Source organism: Enhydra lutris, unplaced genomic scaffold (assembly GCF_002288905.1).
Source record: "Enhydra lutris kenyoni isolate GAN:26980312 unplaced genomic scaffold, ASM228890v2 scaffoldscaffold4, whole genome shotgun sequence".
Taxonomy (NCBI): domain Eukaryota; kingdom Metazoa; phylum Chordata; class Mammalia; order Carnivora; family Mustelidae; genus Enhydra; species Enhydra lutris.
Genome location: NW_019154088.1, coordinates 10,478,381 through 10,499,793, shown reverse-complemented (window position 1 = coordinate 10,499,793; position 21,413 = coordinate 10,478,381). Strand labels below are relative to the sequence as shown.

At 38.0% G+C, this 21,413-nt stretch overlaps 1 protein-coding gene across 5 annotated transcripts in view; it reads right to left on the bottom strand.

Moving 5' to 3' along the window:
• Positions 1-21,413, bottom strand: part of LOC111158227 (MGA, MAX dimerization protein) — a 103,554-nt gene that overhangs the window by 26,349 nt on the left and 55,792 nt on the right. For 2 of the 5 annotated variants that reach the window (XM_022520152.1, XM_022520166.1), the window contains exons 10-14: positions 7,040-7,266; positions 5,850-6,026; positions 5,165-5,237; positions 3,401-3,915; positions 676-973 (exon numbers count right to left, since the gene is read on the bottom strand). In XM_022520152.1, coding sequence (XP_022375860.1) covers positions 676-973; positions 3,401-3,915; positions 5,165-5,237; positions 5,850-6,026; positions 7,040-7,266 — 1,290 coding nt within the window. The remainder of the gene's footprint in view (positions 1-675; positions 974-3,400; positions 3,916-5,164; positions 5,238-5,849; positions 6,027-7,039; positions 7,267-21,413) is intronic. The other 3 variants (XM_022520155.1, XM_022520160.1, XM_022520161.1) reach the window with 3 other exon arrangements.

Here is a 21,413-nt window from a genome sequence, read left to right as displayed (position 1 = left end):
TCCCATCAGAGGAATAAGAATACAGCAATGGACACTTATAGTCCTAAACAGATATGAACAACAAAAAGAAGAATTCAATAAACTGACTACATATACTCGTAATGCTAAAACACAAAATACTTTCAGAAGGTAATTTATTACAGACTCCAGCATTGAAATATTAAACAAATGAGGTTTTCATTCACAGAACAGGATGAATAGAATAAAGCAACACTTCCAACTTATGTTTTTCAAGAGCTTTTTATTCTAAGCCTATACTACACAAACTCAACCCCCTTGGATTTGCTAGCTCCTTGGTTTCATAAGTTCAAGGAACATATATATGACTGGTTACAAAAATACCAGTGCCCATAAAAGAAATATTAAATGAGGTAAAGTATTTAAGAGTAAGTCTTCCTTTTTTTAAAAACAAAATTAAAAATCTAAGGCTTTTCTATATTAATAAAACCAGTCTAAAAGTCTGGAAATTAACTATTAACTAGAGTTCAATTCATCTACTATCATAGGTGGTCAGGAAGAATTACCAAAAACAGACAAGGTCAGGAAAGACAGCCATCAAGAATAAGAACAATGCCAATTCTATATTTCTCTAATTTTCACGACCTCTATACTTGTATCCACTGGCCAAGCACCAAGGCACAGGCCTTTCTAAAATATATATACAGTTCAACTTACCAATCGGTCTTTTTGCCGGGACGAATGCCTTCAGATTCTTCCCAGGGCGATTTGTTGTAGGGCCAGAGGAGGATGCCGTTTTGCAATTGGATGTTGAAGGCAACAGGGTACGTGGTTTCCTGGATGCAGCCACCTTGGCATTGGATGCTACCTTGGAGATGACAGTACTGAGGGTTGAGAGGTCCAGGACTGAGGGTCGCAACCTGCCTGTGATATAAGCAGCTAGCCTATTGGCTGGATGCAATGCCCCCATCTGTCCCAATAGCAACTTAGCCTGCGGGTAACTCTTACCATTAACCTGAAACAAGTGGCAAAGAGAAATTCTGTAAAGATAAAATTCTCTTGCTAACTTATCTCCCTTGACAGGGGTTTCATTTTTACAAGGATTTAAAGGTCTATTCTTCAGATTTAAAGGGAAAAAGAAATGGACTTTTTCCATTTGATACATAATCTGAATATTAGAAGGTGAAAAAAAAAAGCTGCCATCTGATATTCTGAACTAATCTCATCTTCATTTTGGTAGTTTGGAAACAGACTACCTTAGTTCATCAATATCTGCTCCTAGATATGTGAGAGGCACAGTCAAATCTAAGGAATCATCCAACGGTTTTACTTAAGCAATTGTGATTAAACTATTAACAATCACCACCAAAAAATGAATAGCTGTGTTCCACAGAATCTCTCTGACAAGACCAAGGAGGCACAGTTAAGCCCTCTCAAGGGTCCCTTCAAGCATCCTTCATATTTGAAAAATATATGGTGAATCTACTTTTAAGTTTCAAGAAAGCCATTGTTATAATATCCTAAGCCAAAAGGTCCCCTTCAGTCTTTAAAACACTCAACTCTGAAGATACTGTTATGTCTTGGACAAAACTTGAGCTCAAGATAAAAGCTAGAAGAAACTCAATTATAACTTTAGAAACAATCACTGGCCACCAGAACAAGTAATCAATAAATAAGGTAAGGATTTTTCTCTACTGCCTGAGCTGACACACTGTCCATCTGGGACTGCACAATTGTTTTTTTAAAAAGGAAAGGAAAAAAAAAAACCTTCTCTAATTTCTTACCCATGTCCTCAAAGTCCTATTCTTGGGTGACTAGAGAAGACATCCTTTTCTGTTCCTCCTTTCCATCACTGAAAGGGGGAGAGGGTGAAGTGTGGTGGAGAAACCCCTACTCTCTAAAGTAATAGGAAACTGGTAAAGAGAATAGCTACAGCAAGCCAACCTCTCCTCAAAGACAAAAATTACTCTTTACTACTTAAATGAAACCACAATTATTCCCAGATAGATCAGGAATATCTCTGCCTCGAGTTTGATATAAAGAATGTGATCTTTCCAACCTAAAGGAAAGTTTACTGTAGTTTTTCAGGGTCTCTGGAGGTCTAAAATACCTCATCTTCTCCTTTGGGGCTTGCTCTGAAGACTATTCAGCAGCTTCCCCAAAGCCTACATTACAGTGGCCTGACTGCTTAGGCAAAATCGTATTTTATTGTGGCTTTCCTAGACAGGAGAGAACACAAATTTCTAAACCTGTATTTGGCGGGGGGGTCCCCAAGTCTCACTAGAAATGAGCTCAGTTCTCAGTCTCTGTTCTCAAAGTATCAAACAATAAATGAAATAAGAAAACACTGTTCCCCTCAAGAAATACCAACAGAGGGGCGCCTGGGTGGCTCAGTGGGTTAAAGCCTCTGCCTTCGGCTCAGGTCATGATCCCAGCGTCCTGGGATCGAGCCCCGCATCGGGCTCTCTGCTCTGCAGGGAGCCTGCTTCCTCCTCTCTCTGCCTGCCTCCCTGCCTGCTTGTGATCTCTCTCTCTGTCAAATAAATAAATAAAATCTTTAAAAAAAAAAAAGAAAAAGAAATACCAACAGAACCAGTTACATAGCACCATCAAGAATAAACTGCAATAAAAAGTTTTTAATTAAGTAGATGAGTCAAAGAGTCATATTAATGGAACAGTCCACAGCCCAGAGAAGTGGTCAAGCTAATAAAGTCAAGTAACCTTAGCAAGCATGTCAGACACTTCCACCCATTTGCTACTCTGACATAAAAGTGCATTTAATATCACTGAGCAAGAGGAGAAAACCTTTTTACTAAAATTACATTTTACTTCAAAACTTCTCCTTCCAAAGGCTTTTCTAGATGCCGGTGTAGTTTTACTAATATAACCTGTCTAAATTACTAAACAACAAGGATTTATTTGTACTATGACAATCATCATGTTAGCAAAAACCCTACTATGGACCAAATAAAGAAAAAAATGCAATTTTTAGAAGTTTTATACTTTTCAATAACACCTTGCAAAACTAAAATTTTCTCTAAGCTTCCAACCATATACTACTATCTTATAATCAATTTCACCTTGTTTTGTTTTGAAAGCTACTTATTAATAATAATCCCAAGAACTAGATGGAACTCCTTAGTCTAGTTGTCAAAGTATCAGTAGAGACCAAGCAGTAAAATTTTGAGAGTTAGGAACTTTGAGAAGATAGAAATAAAATCATAAGCTAATATAGGGCTCCACAGTTCGTTTGTAAATGTGTCAAAAATTTACTCGAGGTATGCATTTATAAACTAGGCCTATTACAAAAAGAGATGGTTTTGTCACCCAGTTCCCAGGAAATGTGAAGATAAATGATATAAGGCCCACAAAGGGCTCTGAAAAATCGAGATGTTACCTAAGTAGAAAAAGGTGCTACATCCAGATTAAAGGCAATTCTCACCTGGATAAGCCCAGATGTGCTTGAACTGGGTTTACGTTTATAGGCCACAAGCTTCCCTGCAGGAGAAAGCCCTGCGTAAAAAGGCAGACCTTTGCCTCCATGTAATCTCTCCCTCACTGAATCCAGGGCATCTGTCTGCACAGGAGAGATATCATCCATTTTCCCAGGGGATAATGGACCATCAGGAGTCTCTGATCCAGATTTCTCAGCCATATCATCTTGGTCTTGGCATGATGGCATAGAGATTTTCACACGAGAAGAATAAACAGGAGGGTTCTTCTCACCCCGGCTCTTTCGCTGAGAAGCCAACTCAATGATGAAGTTGCCCACCTTAAGTGACTGTGGCATGTTGCTATTGATGTGCTGGGATAAGATGCTCAAAATCTTGTTCCGATCCTCCTCCCAGTTGCAGTCTGAGATGATTTCTATCAGTTTGGTGGGACCACCTGGTGACCTCTGATGCACATAGGAGGTAGAGGATTCCCCTTCGTTGCAGGAAGACTTCCAGCTTTTCTCTGATAAGGAATTGAAAGATATTTCTGCATCATAGCATTTTGTACTGAACTTTAAAAGATTTTTATTTTCCCTGGGTTCTCAGAAAAGTGCCAACAGCACAGAAATTGAGCAGTTGCCCAGTGTCTGAATCCCATGTACTTCCAGTGGTAATTTAACAACTCACAATTTGGGACTTTTCCATGAAAAAGGAATATTCCAGAGAATCATACTATAATAGGATATCCTGCTGCTTGGGGTCACTAGTAAAAAGAGAGTCTCACTTTAAGACTGCTCCAAAAGCCATAACTATTATATAAGAAAGTGTTACACCTTGCAAACAAAGCATGACCTATAACCAAGGTTAAGATTTGATATAGTTTGGTGTTCTGCTATCCATACAGGAAAAGCAAAGACACTTGCAAGACGCTTTGTAACATGTGATAGCTAGATTCAATCCTAAAGAACAAGAGACTATTTTTAACCACTATTGTGGTTAAAAAGTGTATTCTACTTCTAGTTTCTACTGCAAATACTTCTGAATTACTTCTGTGACACTAGATATGACTGCTCCATTTCTACATTATGCGCAGATTATTTAGCTCACCAGGTATTTATATTCATAGCAACGTGTTAACTGGATGTCTGTTTCACTGATTTCTACAGCACAGTCTCCCAACCACTGTGCTAATTACAAGTATGTCAGGATATAGATACCCTCAGCCTTCAAGGTGGCTATGTTCTCAGACAGGTTCTCTTTACCCCAGCAGCCTCCCCCAAATACCTCAATATGCTATAAAAATAATACCACTTTTCATGTGTATCATGCCATTAAAAAGGGAGGGCATGCTTGGGTGGCTCAGTCACTTAAGCATCCAACTCTTGATTTGGGCTCAGGTCATGACCTCGGGGTCCTGGGATCATGCGCCACATTGGGCTCCACGCTCAGCTGGGAGTCTGCTTAAGGACTCTCTCTCTCTCCCTCTGCCCCTGCCCCCCACTTGTACTGTTTCTAATAAATAAATCTTAAAAAAACAAGAGAGAGAATCATTAACCATATCCTAAGTGTCTCATGAAATAACATACCGTATCAACATGAATGAATTTTATTTTTTAGTAGGAGTGATAAACAGTCCAAATAATAGGAAAAGACTTCTCTATCATCTCTATTTTTAGAAGAAGCTAGAAAAGGGGTAGGTAAAAATGTTTCGGGTGTGTGTGTGTGTCCCATAATTACTATAAAATGACTTAAGACTTAATTTTCAAACAGACCTTGCAATTTATCAGAATCATCCTCTAGGTCACAGGTGACTGGTTTCAATGGCTGCTGTTCAGAATCAGGCTCCTAAAGAAGGGTATAACACAAATACTTCAACACAAAATAATTACCAACAGAAACTAGGACATAAACATTGAATCTCTGAAAGAAGCCTGAAACAGCAGAAAGACTCAAGTGTCAACAGCTTCACATCTATATGCACAGCTGCATTACTATCATATTATATAAGCCTTGGCAAAAACAAACAGCCTAGCTCTCTAATGTCCTTGACAGTAACTGAGTCACCAAGAAAAAAATTAACAGCACACTTTATACGTAGTGTATTCTAGTAAAGAAGGCAAAAAATTCGATGTTTAATAGAACAAGCTTCAGTTAATCTGAAAACTCACTAATGCAGATACAAATCCTAATAATCACAGAAAAATGATTTAATAAAACTCAGAAATGTTTATAAACTTTTAAAAATTACTTCAGCTTCAGAAAGAATAGTACTTTAAATAACCTTAAGGGATTGTTCTCTAAAACAAGTATGCAGAGAAACAAACTGATACACTCATCACATGACATTTCTCTGCCCTTCAAGAATGACTCCAAATTTTTCTGATAGTGATGTAAATTCTAATACTAGCTACAGGGAAATGGAAGTTAAAAAGACAAATTAGGCAATAAGTAAATCACCTTTACACTACAGTTCTCGGGACTAGACTGACATGAGCCCTGCTGCTGAAATGATGGGGATGGGGATGGTGATGGTTGTCTCTGTTCCTCTTTTTTTCGTTCATATACTCGAACTCGGGCACAAGTCATCATACTCTCAAAGTACAAGTACACTGGATCCTTGTCCTCTTCCCGAATCTGTAAGTTTCATAAAACAAAACATTCAATACAGTGGGGGAAAAAACATTCTAGACTCCAAAAGGAAAAGAATGTTTCATCTTTATCTCTATTACAACATTTGAAATTTTTAAATGCAAATTTTAACGAGTAGAATCAATATGTGTTAAATCTTGGGCAGTCAGAAAGGATCTGGTTCTCTACCAAGAAATCTCAGGTCACATCAGAGCAGTGCTTCTCAAATTATCTGCAATGAGGACACATTTCTGAATTACCAATCCAACACAGACTGATCCTTTTGTGAAATGTTTTTAGAAAAACAAAAGACATGTAAAATACAAGCCCAAGTATTTTAGTATTAGGTTTAATACATATAAAATTATTCTATCAAGTATCTGTAAAAGTTTCTAAATAGTGACTCCCATTTTCTTTATTTATTTCATCATATCCTAGTAACAAGTAGTTTTGGATCAGCACAAAGACCACATCAAATAGCACCACACTAAGGCATCTTTAAGACTGAAACGGATTTAATCATCAGAAATGCTTAAGCTCTTAACAGAAAAAGCATCAGCTCTTTTACCTATCAATCTTCATAGTCATATATCAACTATTATTTAAATCTTTACTGTTACTGTATATAAAGAAGTCAGCTTTAAAACGATGAGTTACTTAAAACTTTTCCGAATGCTTTCCTACTAAAAATATGTATGCACTACATCTCAATTACTCAATATTCTACATTACAGGAGTAAGAACAGGATCTTTAAAACACTTTTGAACACAACTTTATATGATCTTCCTGAAGAGAGATTTGGCTATCCTTAAAAACAGTAGGAATTCTTAGTATATTCACTCCACTTTTAATGACATTTAAAGTGCCAGCAATTAAGCTAATTAAAGATTGATGCTTACAGGTGTATTACTTAAAAGCAAAATGATTCACAGAATACAAACCAAAAATCTGGTTGAAATCCATTATCTTTACAAATGACTTTTGTAACTTGCAACAAAAGATGAAACTCTGGGCTTACCACAGGATTGGGTTTGGGAGTATAAGCCCGTGCAGGTTTAATTCCAGTGAGCACTTTGCCCTTCACAGTAGCAGGTAAAACTTCTGGCTGAGGCAACAACAATGGCTTCATAGGCTCAATGACAGAAGGCGTTGGGATATAAACTGGCTCTGGATCTACTTCACCTTCTACTTTCACCCATAACGGGTAATGTCGAACAGGCTGTTCAGGCTCTGTTTCACATATAGCTTAACAAAAGAGACGGATAAGATTTTAAGTGACTTTGGCAACAAAAGTTCAGAGGCACTGCCAAAACAAAATGTGTTCCCTCACAGAAAGCAGTAACTCATTAAAACGATCTAACAGATGCCTCCTAAAAAACCTTTAGTTGCCATCATATACCTTAATTTATTCATCTATTAACCAAATATTTGTTGAATTCCTATTATAAGTCAGACATACTGTTTTAGGCACCAGAGGGAACACAACTATGAATAATACAAAGTTCTTACCCTCACAGAGTTTATACTCCAGTAGGAGAAAACAAACTTAACCTTTAATATCAAGAAATGGTAAGTGCCATATGGTAAAATATAGGAGGGTAAAGGATGAAGAGTTAACAGGAGATGCTATTTAGCATGATCAGAAAAGGTTTTCTCTGTTATCCTGAAAAGATAATCACTGTATACTACACTTTTTTTTCTTTTAAAGATTTATTTATTTGACAGAGAGAGAGACAGCAGGAGAGGGAACACAAGCTAGGGAAGTGGGAGAGGGAGAAGCAGGCTTCCCTGCCAGGCTCAATCCCAGGACTCTGAGATCATGATCTGAGTCAAAGGCAGTCCCTTAATGACTGAGCCACCCAGGTGCCCTTACACTTTTTATTTTACAAATGAAAACAACAAGTATCTACTTAGCCTTACCATGTACCTGTTTTAATTAAACACAGTATGTTTTAACTCATTTAACTGTCAAAATAGCCCTTGAAACATTACTATTCCTATTTTGCAGAAGCTGAGGTTCAGAAGTCCAACAATAAGAGGCAGAACCAGGATCAAAGCCCATCAGTCTGGCTCCAGAGACACAGCTGTTACTGCTGCCCTCTGACAACAAAATATATTCAACAGACAGGGGCGCCTGGGTGGCTCAGTGGGTTAAGCCGCTGCCTTCGGCTCAGGTCATGATCTCAGGGTCCTGGGATCGAGCCCCGCATCGGGCTCCCTGCTCAGTCCCTTCCCCCTGCTTATGCGCTTACGTGCACGCTCTCTCAAATAAATGAATAAAATCTTAAAAAAAAAAAAAAAAAAAAAAAAAAAAACTACAGCCTGAACTCAGCATAGGAGCAAAAAATTTATCAATAGAAAAGCAGTGAAATCATAATACTAAATATTTTTTTTTTATTTGACAGAGAGATCACAAGTAGGCAGAGAGGCAGGCAGAGAGAGAGGGGTAAGCAGGCTCCCTGTTGAGCAGAGCACCCGATGCGGGAATCGATCCCAGGACCTTGAGATAATGACCTGAGCCGAAGGCAGAGGCTCAAACCCACTGAGCCACCCACGCGCCCCGACATAATACTAAATATTACTATTTAATCAAATGAGATGGAAGAAGATCTAGGTTAAGAGGTGACTGGCTTCATTCTCTAAGCAAACTGCCCATTCCCATAAAGAAGACAGCTGAAGAGAAACAAAGACTGTATTTTGCATTTTAATGGTCAATCCTCAGAGAGGACTTAGCTGGTTCTAAGCCTAAAATCCAAAATCTTTGCCTACAGTCACATAAAATATGACTGAGTAGCATTCACATTTAATTCAAATATTTTGCTTAATTATCATAACAAAGCTGCATCAAAACTGCAACCTGACTTCATAAAGTGTATTTGCTCTGAACATTAAGTAAGACTCCACTGAACAACTTTATCCAAAAGGTCCCTAAGGCTAACATCATTCAGAGAATAACCACAAAATGGAGAATAAATATGTAAAGATTAAAAATAGGAAAAAAATGTTCAGAGCTTGAAAGTACTTGACCCAATTATTCTGCTAGTTAGTACTCTCTGTGTAGGCAGACAGGGTTAGGGATGCCTAGGGGGAAAAAAAGACCAGTCATAGCTGTCTTAACACACAAGAAGTTCTTTTAGGCCCCCAGCCATTATGTGTTCTATCTCCTACCTGTACTACTTGCCCAAGCACACTTCTTGCAGAACTTGCTTAGGTGTGGGAATTACAAAAAAACAACAAACACACACACACACACACAAACCCCAAAACAAAACAAAAAAAACCTCCACAGTTAAGGATTCTAAGAGAACAGAGGGAATGCAAAAACTAAGTCTCTACCAGACCAGGAATTAGCCTAACCCTATCAAAGACAATCAATCAATAATAAAATTCCCAGTGCTGTTTCAAAAGTAAACAATGACCTAACACGTATCATACATTCTTGAGTCATTTTTGCAGGATTCAAAACCTTCTGAGCACTCCAACAGTGAGCTAATTGGAACAGAGAACTGATGATGCCAACCTTTGCTGGCCCACATGGATTCAATCAACTAGGACCTGGATTCTGTCAACCAGGATGACTTTTGCCCCCATTCTATATAGAACTCTCCATAGTCACGCCCCTTCCTGAATAGCCCTCAGCTTAAAACTTTCACAGTGTTGTTGTTCGTGAGGACACTGCTTGTGGAAATAGTCCTGATGTTCTCCTTACTGGTAGCAAGTAAAACCCTTACTCTTTTTCCCTGTTCTTTGGCTTGATTTTGTCTTTTGACTGAACAAGCAGCAAGAGGCAAACCCAATTTTGGGAAACATCTACCGTCCAACTTTTATAACCTAATTCATTTACTCACATAATTCACAAAGGCCTCTAACACCTCAGTATTTATATATTCCAATGTTTACGATGGATCAGACTTTGCAGTTAAAATCATCAGCCAAGAATAACAAAAATCCCTGCCTTCATGGAGCTTACACTTAAGTTGGGGGAAGAGGGCAAGACAGGCAATAAACCAGACAAATGAGGAAAATACATTGGATTGTGTTAAGTACTTATGAGGAAAGGAAAAAAAAAAAAAGCAGAGACAGGAAATAAATAGTAATGTATAGTGAGTGAGCATGTACAACTATGTATTTTGAGGGGAGAGTGCTGCATTTTTAAAAGGGTAGCCAGAGACACCCTCACAATGGAGGTGGGTATTAACAGAGGTTCTACTACTGATCTGAGAACAGATTTATTTTCTAGTTTTGCTAATTAGTTCATACACATATTAATTCTACTACAGAAGTAAAGTTGCCTTCAGGACAAAGCTATAGACTTTGACCTCTTTCAATCATTAAGGCTTTTCTAAGCCTCCATAAGCTAAGGATTGTACTAAGTAAAAGTCCCTTTTCAACTTTTTCTTTTGAAAATAATAGCTACTAAATACACAATATAGTACTTCAGAAGAAAACCTCTTAAAATACTTTAAGACATCTTAATCCCTCATAGGAAATCGAAGACAATGCTAAAGTTTCAACTGTGGATAAATGGGAAAATGGTGTTCCAGTAAATAGGGGAGTTCATGAAAGGAGTTGATTGGGAAGGATAGAGTTCAGTTCTCTTTAGGACATGTAAAACTGAAGTGCCAGCAACATAATCAAACAAGGCACACAATAAAAATCAGAACTGTCAGGGCACCTGGCTGGCTCAGGTGGAAGAACATGCGACTCTTGCTCTCTGGGTAAGGAGTTCAAGCCCCATTTTGGGCATAGAGATTACTTAATGAATAAGTAAGAACTTAAAAAAAAAAATTAGAACTGTCATTGTGGCAGAGACTACATCTGAAGCCATGAAAATGGACTAACTCCACACAAAGGCAAGAACAACAAACCAATTCCTTATACTTTATTAGCCCACTGTGCACTTGATTCCTTTATACTGCTAGAGATCAAAGTTACTGTACTTCTCTGCTCCCCTTCACAGTATACCAGGGATCCTCCTACCCTTCACCTAAAACCCAGAAAAAAAAGAGCTACCAAAGGCAGGATTAAGGGGAGAGCCAGAACAGTGAATATCCACAGAAGCCAAGAACAGAAACCTGTCTCAAGAAGAGTGGTATTCCCTTATTTCTATTTAAATGCTTCCTAATATTATCTCACCAAGGTCCTCTAACATTATCAATGTCTCCTGGGTTCTCAATATGCCTTTTGGTCATGATACAACATTATGGTACATTTGTTATTGTGGCACTTACAATTACAATAAACAGGGCGCCTGGCTGGATCAAGTCAGTTAAATGTCTGCCTTTAGCTCAGGTCATGATCCTATGACCCTGATCAAGTCCCACATAGGGCCCTGCTCAAGGAAGAACCTGTTTCTCCCTCCACCTGCTGCTCCCCCTGCCTGTACTCTGTTTCTCTTTCTCTAACAAATGAAATCTTAAAAAGAAAATACAAATCTTGAAAACAAACATTTGAAAAACGAATCTTTTCCTAATATGAGATCATACATATATTCTTGTATTATCTTCTGAAAGTCGTATTGCTCAGCTTTCCACAATTAGGTCTATAATCTCATAGAAATTATTCCTATGTATAGTGAATAAACAAGTTTCACTCTTTACCATATTCAATGAGCCTACCACAATTTAAAAAGATCATCCTTTCCACAATCCTCTGCCAATTAAGTGTCCGTATATGTCTGAATCCATTCTATTAACCTATTTACTTTATACCCAAGCCAGTTTCACCCTGTATTATATGTGGTCATTTTACATGTCTTGACATCCAATACAGCAAACCCCCTACCATCACTGTTCAAGATAGCCCTATTTCTAGGTCCTCTGCATTTCCAAACAAATTTAAATTTCTTTATAAAGATTTTATTTATTTAGGGGCACCTGGGTGGCTCAGTCATTAATTGTCTGCCTTTGGGTCAGGCCATGATGGGATCTAGCCTGTCACTGGGCTCCCTGCTCAGCAAGGAGCCCGCTTCTCCCTCTCCAGCCTGTTTCTCCCCAGGTTGTGCTATCACTGTCAAATAAATTAATAAAATCTTGAAAAATAAACAAACTGATGAAGTTCATGACCACTAAGCCTGCTTGCAAGAAATGTCCAAAGGAATTCTGCAAGATGAAATGAAAGGACACTAGACAATAACTCAAAGCCATATGGAAAAATAAAGATCTCACTAAAGGTAAACACGTGGGCAATTACAAAAGTTATTATTATTATAACAATGATTTGTAACTGTACTTTGTTTCCTACAGGATTTAAGAGACTAATACTTTTAAGAGGAAAAAAAATTTATTAGTGTAAAAGCTATTATTACTTTAATTTTGGTTTGTAACTTGAAATTCTGTTTTCTAGATAATTTGGAAAATTAGTATTTTTTTTAAGTTTTAGTTTGTCTTTTTGAACAATGTATAAAGTTGTAAAACTGTGACATAAGCAACTGAAAAGGGTAGGGATGGAGGTGTAAAGGAGAATTTCTACATGTTATTGAAGTTAAATTACATAAATTCAACCTAGTGTCTTATAAATTTAGGATATTAAATGTAATCCCATGTTAACCACAAAGAAAATAGTTACACAGTACACATTAAAGAAAATGAGGAAAGAATCTGAAAAATTCACTACAAAATACCTACTAAACACAAATGATAATAATGCAGGAAATTAAGGGCCAAAAAGGCTTCAAGGCATACACAGCAAATACAAAATGAATAAGAAAAAGAAAGCACAATGACAGAAGTTCCTCCTATCAGTCATTATTTTAAATGTAAAAGCATTAAATTCTCCCATCAAAGACAGACTGGAAAAACTGATAAAAACACTTGATCTGGTGCCAGGGTGACTCAGTGGGTTATGCCTCTGCCCCTGGCTCAGGTCATGATCTCAGGGCCTGGGATCAAGCCCCACAACAGGCTCTCTGCCCAGCAGGGAGCCTGCTTCCCACCCCCTGCCTTCTTTGCCTACTTGTGACCTCTTTCCCTGTCAAATAAATAAATAAAATCTTAAAAAAAAAAAAAAAAAACAAAAACAAAAAACCCCACACATGATCTAGTTATACCTTGTCCACACAAGACCCAAGATCCAAAGACACAAACAAGTTGAAAGTGAAAGGCTAGGAAAAGATATTCCCTGAAAATGATAACCAAAAAAAAGAGTAGGAGTGGCTGCACTAATATCAAACAAAATAAATATTAAATAAAAAAAAGCTGGGGCACCTGGGTGGCTCAGTCGGTTAAAGCATCCAACTCTTGGTTTCAGCTTGGGTCATGATCTCAAGATCAGGCCCCACACTGGGCTGAATCAGAGTCAGCATTAAATATGCATGAGATTCTCTCCCACACTCTCTGCCCCTCTCCCTACTTAGGCACTCTCACTCTCTCAAAATAAAATTAAAAAAAAAAAAAAAAAAAAGGTTGCAAGAGACAAAAAAAAGAACATTATGTATTAATAAAAGTTTCAATACATCCAGAACAAGTAACAATTATAAACATGAATATACCTAATGACAACCCATCAAAATATATGAAGCAAAACCTGAAAAGAATTAAAGACAAAAACACACAGTTCTGCAATAATAGCTAGAGACTTCAAAACCCCACTCACAATAATGGATAGAAAAACCAGACAGAAAATAAGTAAGGAAACAGAGGATTCAACACAATAAACCAACTAGATCTATTTATTTGACAGAGAGAGAGAGAGAGATAACAAGTAGGCAGAGAGGAAGCGGGGGGAGCAGGCTACCTGCTGAGCAGAGAGCCCCATGCGGGGCTCGATCCCAAGACCCTGAGATCATGACCTGAGCCGAAGGCAGAGGGTTAACCCACTGCGCCACCCAGGCGCCCCAAACCAACTAGATCTAAAAGGCATATACAGAACACCCTATCCAACAAGAGAATGCACAATCTTCTCCAACTGCATATGGGGTATCTTCTGGGATAGATCACATGTTAGGTCACAAATTAAGTCTGAAGAGATTTAAAAAAGATATCATGCAAATTACTTTCTCTGCCCAGGACAGGATGAAGTCAGAAATCAGTAACAAAAGAACACTGGATAAATCACAAAACTGTGGATATTAAACAACACACTTTTAAACAATCAATGGATTAAAGAAGAAATCAACAAAGGAAATTAGGAGATACTGAGAGACAAAGGAAAACAAAAATACAACACACCAAAACTACAGACACAGCAGGAGTGGTTTTATAGGAAAAACACAGCAGCTCTAAATGCTTACATTAAAAAACAAGAAAGACCTCCCAAATTAACAACCTAACTTTACAACTTAAAGTGTAAGGGCCTATTCAGCCAGAGCCTCCCCACCCCGGTTGAACAGCCATTTTGTTGTTTATACAGTAAAACTTAAATTGACCCTCCTCCCCCAGGGGAACTTACTTAAAAGCAAGTCCGGGAAACCAGTCCCAGGTAACAAAGCCCAAATACAAGGGTTGGTCAGGTCAGGTGGAGAGAACAGCCCCAACCAGGGATGAGTCGGGTCTGGTGGAGACATCCAATCAGTGGAGTATGCATATTGTCTCCCTAGCTACCAAGGAGTGTGGGCCCCACCTTTTGGTCACCTTTTGGGTGCCAATTCTGACCAAGGTGATAGGCTAGTTCAAATAGCTACTATGGGGTGAATTGTAGTTCAATTGGCCACCCGTGTGTGACCTAGCATGACTGTGCAGCTTTCTCTGTGTGTTGCAATCTCATTGGCCACCTGTGTGTGGCCAGGTTCTACCACATGGTCTTTGCTCTATAAAAAGTTAGTCTGTGAGGGAGGGAGGGGTCGTCCTCTCTGTAAGAGGCGCCCCGAACGGTCTGTTTGACGGTCAGTTTGATTCTTGATGCTTGGCGTGAAATAAAGCTTTGCTTGACCTTCGCTTTGTATCAGTCTCGCTCTTTTGACCATGGACCCATTATTGGGGGACCCAACAAAAGAATTAGGAAAAAGGAACAAAGCTAAATACAAAGAAAATAAAGATTAGAACAGAAATAAATGAAATATGTAATAGAAAAATAAAGACAATCAATGAAACCAAAAGTTGCTTATTCAAAGAGATCAACAAAACTAGTATACTTTTACCTAGACAGACTAAGAAAAAAAGAAAGTGGACTCATTACTAAATCCAAAATGAAATTAATTCTACAAAAATAAAAGATTACAAGAGAGCACTATAAAAAACTGTAAACCAACAAACTGGACCACCTAAATGAAATGAACAAATTCCTAGAAATACAAAATCTACCCAGGGAAACAGCCAATCAGACAGACCTAAAACGAGTAAGGAGACTGAATCACTAATCAAAAACCTACCCAAAAAGCCCTGGACTTGAAAGCTTCACTGATAAATTCTACTGAACACTTAAAGGACAAATATCTCAATCACTATAAAACTTATCCAAAAAAACTGAAAAAGGGTACATTTCCCAACTCATTCTATGAGGCCAACATTACTCTGATACCAAACCTAAAGACATTTAACAAAAAACCAGACCAATATCCTTTATCAACACTGTTGCAAAATTCCTCCACATGGAAATAAAGACTTAGACAATTACAACCACAAAACACTTCTGAAAGAAATTAAACACAACAGAAAAAGAAGCACATACCATGCTCATGGATTTTAAGATTTAACATTAAAATGTCAATACTACCCAAAGCAATCTACCGATTCAGTTTAATCCTCATTAAAATCATAATGACATTTTTTGCACAAACAGAAAAATTCATTCTGAAATTCATATGGAATCTCAACTCCTATGGCTAGCCAAAAAAAATCTTGGAACATAACAAAACGGGAGTACTCACACTTCCTGATTTCAAAACTTACTACAAAGCTACCATAATCAAAACAGTGTAGGACCAACATAAAGGCAGACAAATAGACCAATGGAATACAACAGACAGCCCAAAAATAAATCCTTGCATATATGGTCAATTAATTTTTGAACAACAGTGCCAACCAAGATCATTCAGTATGAAACTGGATCCTTATATAACACCCCATATAAAAATATTAACTCAAAATGGATCAAGGACCTAAATATAAGACCTAAATCAATAAAACTCTTAGAAGAAAAAACAAAACAAATGCTTCATAACACTGGATTTAGTGATCACTTCTTGGATACAACATTAAAGGCACAGACAGCAAAAGAAAAAAAATACAAGAGTCATGAAGATTTTTTGATATTTTCTGTCAAAAGACAGTAAAAAAAAAATAAAAAGGTAACCCAAGAATCGGAGATTTGCAAAAAAACACATTTTGGTAGGAGATAATACACAGAATACAGAGAGAACTCCTAAAACTCAACAACAACCAAAAAAAAACCCTGAACAACCCAGATCAACAATGAGGAGCAAACTTGAGTAGGCATTTCTACAGAGAAAACAGACAAATGGCTAATAAGCACATGAAAAGATGCTCAACACCAGTAATCTTCAGGGAAGTGCAAATCAAAACTACAATGAGATACCACACCTCACACACATTTGGATGGGGTACCATTAAAAAAAAAAAAAAAAAAAAGGTGCTGGTGAGGATGTAGAAAAATTAGAACCCTTGGGCACTGTTAGTAGGAATACTGAATAGCACAGATGCTACAGGAAACAGTAGGAAAGTTCCTCAAAAAATTAAAAAAAGAATTACAATATGATCCCAAAATTCCCCTTCTGGATATATACCCAAAAAAACTAAAAGCAGGATCTCAAAAAGATACCTGTACACACCAGCATTATTCACAATCGCTAAAACGAGGAAGACAGGAGTGTCCATCAATGGATGAATGATTAAGCAAAATATAGTACAGTCCATCAATGGAATATTATTCAGCCTTTAAAAAGGAAGGAAATTCTACAATAAGCTGTAGCATCAGTGAACCCTGAGAAGGTAATATTAAGTGAGATGAACCAGTCACAAAAAGACAAATACTAAATGATTCCACTTATATGAAGTACTTGGTCAAAATCATAAAGACAAAGTAAAATGGTGACTGCCAGAGGATGGGGGAAGAGGGAAAGGAGGAGTTATGGTTTTAATGGATTCACAGTTTCAGCTCTTTAACATAAGGAAAGTTATGGTGATAACAGTTATTAGCAACAGTGTGAGTATATTTAATACCATTGAACTGTGCACTTAAAAATAGTTAAGATAGAGGCACCTGGGTGGCTCAGTCAGTTGAGTGTCTGCCTTCAGCTCGGGTCATGATCCCAGGGTCCTGGGATCAGCCCCACATCAGGTTCCCTGCTCGGTGGAAGGCCTGCTTCTCCCTCTCCCACTTCCCCTGCTTGTGTTCCCTCTTTCACTGTCTCTCTCTCTCTCTCTCTGTGTCAAATAAATCTTTAAAACAACAACAAATGGTTAAGACAGTAAAGTTTAGGGACGCCTGGTGGCTCAGTGGGTTAAGCCACTGCCTTTGGCTCAGGTCATGATCCCAGCGTCCTGGGATCGAGTCCCACATCAGGCTCCTTGCTCAGCAGGGAGCCTGCTTCTCCCTCTGCCTCTGCCTGCCACTCTATCTGCTTGTGCTCACTCTCGCTCTCTCTCTCTCTCTCTCTCTCTCTGACAAATAAATAAAATCTTTAAAAAAAAAAAAAAGATAGTAAAGTTTATGATGAATGTATTCTACCACAATAAAAAAGTTTTTCTAAAGAATGGATGTTGAATTTTAATTTTTACAGCATTTGCTAGTATCATAAAATTTCTCTCCTTTAATCTTACTGTTTTTTTTTTAAAGATTTTATTTATTTATTTGACAGACAGATCACAAGTAGGCAGAGAGGCAGGCAGAGAGAAATGAGGAAGCAGGCTCCCCACCGAGCAGAAAGCCCGATGCGGGGCTCGATCCCAGGACGTCGGGATCACGACCCGAGCCGAAGGCAGAGGCTCCAACCCACTGAGCCACCCAAGCGCCCCAATCTTACTAATGTTTTTAAATATTCTATCATTTGAGATAACACTGTATCCCTGTGTAAAGATAAGTAAAAATTCAACAATAAATTTCCCATTTTTCCATATCAAACAGCCAACAGTCCTATAAGTAAACGTGTTTTTCTTTTTCTCTTATAGCTTTATTGATCTGTAACATATAATACCACACATTCAACTTAATGAACTCTGACATACATATACCACTCACTGTGAAACCATCACAACAATTAAAGGTAACATCAACTCCAAGATGTCCTTGTAATTGTAACTGGATAAACTTCTTATACAATCCCTCCATCTTTCCCTCTGCCTCCAACATCCATCCCAACCCTGTCTAGGCAAACACTGTTCTATATATTAGGTTTTTTTTTTTTTTTTTCTTTCTTAACATAGAATAGAAATGTTAACTTGGGGGAAAGGTTGAAGCCAACTGCTTATCATCCAGCATAATTATTGAGAGTGATCCTTGTTGCTGAGTGTATCAATAGTTTGTTTCATCTTTCTGCTGAGTAGTAGTATTCCACTGTTTGTATCTATACCAAATGTCTTTATCCATTCACCTGCTGAGGGACACCTTGGCTGTTTGCAATTTTCTTGCTATTAAAAATAAAGTTATGAGTGCCCAAATATAAGATTTTATGTGACACACACTTTCATTTCTGTTGAATAAATGCAAACAAGTGAAATAACTATGTTGTATGGCAGACTTATTTTTAGTATTTTAAGAAACTACCAAACTGTTTTCTAAAGTGACTATACCGTTTTACATTCCCACCAGCTATGCAAGAGTGTTCATATGCTCTATATTCTAATCAGCACTTGGTACAGTCAGTCTTCTTAATTTTAGCCAGTTAAGGGGCGCCTGGGTGGCTCAGTGGGTTAAGCCGCTGCCTTCGGCTCAGGTCATGATCTCAGGGTCCTGGGATCGAGTCCCACATCGGGCTCTCTGCTCAGCAGGGATCCTGCTTCCCTCTCTCTCTCTCTGCCTGCCTCTCTACTTGTGATCTCTCTCTGTCAAATAAATAAATAAAAATCTTTAAAAAAAAATTTTTTAGCCAGTTAAATGTATATGTTAATATCTTCTTGTGTGTGCTTTTTAGCTGGGTACAGTGCACTTTATTGATGGTACATAACAAGGCAGGACTCCCTAAGTCCATCCCCTTCTCCAGGTAATCTGGGAAGAAATTGTATAGAGGTCAAGACATTCTCCATGTGCTGGGGCAAGGATTCTCAACCTCTCTCTTCTTGCTCTTTCTGGGGCTGTTACTCCTTGGAAGCCATGCAGACCATAAGGTCCACCACCTGATTCTTGTAGTCAAATTCATTCTCATACCAGAAAATGAGCAAGGGTGGAAGACTGGGTGTCAGTGTTAAAGATGCAGGACACAATCTTGTCCTCGATGTGGCCCAGGATGCGCTCTGAGGAGGCCAGCCAAAGCCTGTTTACTCCAGCCTTCAGCATCATGTCTTGGGGACAAGGCTGGCCCTGCACCAGAAGATGAGGCTATCTGTTAATCAGGCTTTAATAAAGCATTTTTTAATGACTACTGATAACTTTTCATGTGCCTGATCTTCTGTTTGTGTACCTCCTGTTTATATTGTCTTTTCTTTATTACAGACAAGGGCCACCTGGGTGGCACAGTCAGTTGGACAGGTGACTTCGGCTCCGGTCGTGATCTTGGGGTCCTGGGATCCGGCTCTAAGTTGGGTTAACCTGCTCAGCAGGCTCTGCTTCTCCCTCTGCCCCCCCCCCAAAAAAAAACTCGTGCTCTCTCAATAAATAAAATCTTTTTAAAAAAATTCTTTATTACAGATACAGGTCCTATGTTGGCTGCATATTTTCTATAGTATTTCTCTTAGTTTATGACTTATCTTTTAATTTTAACAGGTCTTCTGAAAAGCAAGTTTTTAATCTTGAGAAATTCAATTTCATTACATTTTTTACATTAATGATTGTGGTTCTGGTATCCTATTTTAAAAATCTTTATGAGTCACAGATCACAAAGGGTATTTCTCTTTATTTTCTTCTATACATTGTATACTTTAAAGCACTTACACTTAATCTAAGACATTAACTCTTAAATCTTGACATAATTTTTATATATAAAGTCATGACTGAGGTTCTCATTTTATTTTTGGAGGCAGGAGAGAGCAGTTTCTAGCTATCAAATTGCTCCACATCCATTTGTTGAGATCATCATTTCCTCATTAAACTGACTTGGCACTGTGCCAAAATTCATTGAATTCACTGGCTTTGTATTTATGTGTATCAACTCCTGAATTCTCTGTTCTGTCTCACTAATGTATAAGTCTTTATCCCAAATCCTTCAGCTTTATAGTATGTCTTAAAATCTGGTAGTGTAACTCTACCAACTACGTGCTTTACTGAAATTGTTTATCAAACAGCCATTCTCAGTTCTTTGCTTTTCCATATAAATTTTACAAACAACTTGAAAATTTCTACCAAGAAAACCCTGCTGGGATTTTCACTGGAAGAGCATTTTTTAAAAAAATATTTTATTTATTTCAGAGTGTGAGAGAGAGAGAGAGAGAGAGCGAGCGAGCGAGCAGGGTGAGGGGTGGAGGGAAAAACAGACTCCTTGCAAGCAAGGGACTCTGGGATCATGACCTGAGCCGAAGGCAGATGCTTAACCAACTGAGCACGCATGTGCCCCATGAAGAGCATTTATTTATTTATAAATCAGTCTGTGGAGAACTGTATCTTACGAAGACAGTCTTCAGATGTACAAAAACAGTCTACCTCTCCATCTATTTAGGTTTATTTAAAAAGTGCTCTCGGGGCACCTGGGTGGCTCAGTGGGTTAAGCCGCTGCCCTCAGCTCAGATCATGGTCTCAGGGTCCTGGGATCAAGCCCCACATCGTGCTCTCTGCTCAGCAGGGAGCCTGCTTCCCCCTCTCTCTCTGCCTGCTGCTCTGCCTACTTGTGATCTCTCTCTGTCAAATAAATAAATAAAACCTTTAAAAAAAAAAAAAAGTGCTCTCAACAATGTTTTGTAGTTTTTAATAAGAGGTTTTTAGGCAACTTTTATCAGATTTATCCTTTAAGTGTCTGATTTATTTGGATGCTATTTTAACTGGTACTTTTTATTTCAATTTCTATTTCTTATTGGCATATATACAAATATATTGTCTACTGATATTATTGTATGTTATAAACTCGCTAAACTAACATAGTTCTAGTAGCATTTTTATAAATTCCTTAGGATTTTCCAGTCTAAGAATAAAACCAATTTTACTTCTTTCTTTCCAATCTGGATACATTTTCTTTTTCATGCCTTACTGCACTGGCTAGGATGCCTAATACAATTTTAAATAGACAAGGCAAAAGAGGACATTTTCCTCATTCCTAATCACTGGGGAAAGCTGTCTTTCACAATTAATATGCTGTTTGTATAGTTTTTCATAGATACTCTTTATCAGATTGGGAACGTTTCCTTCTACTA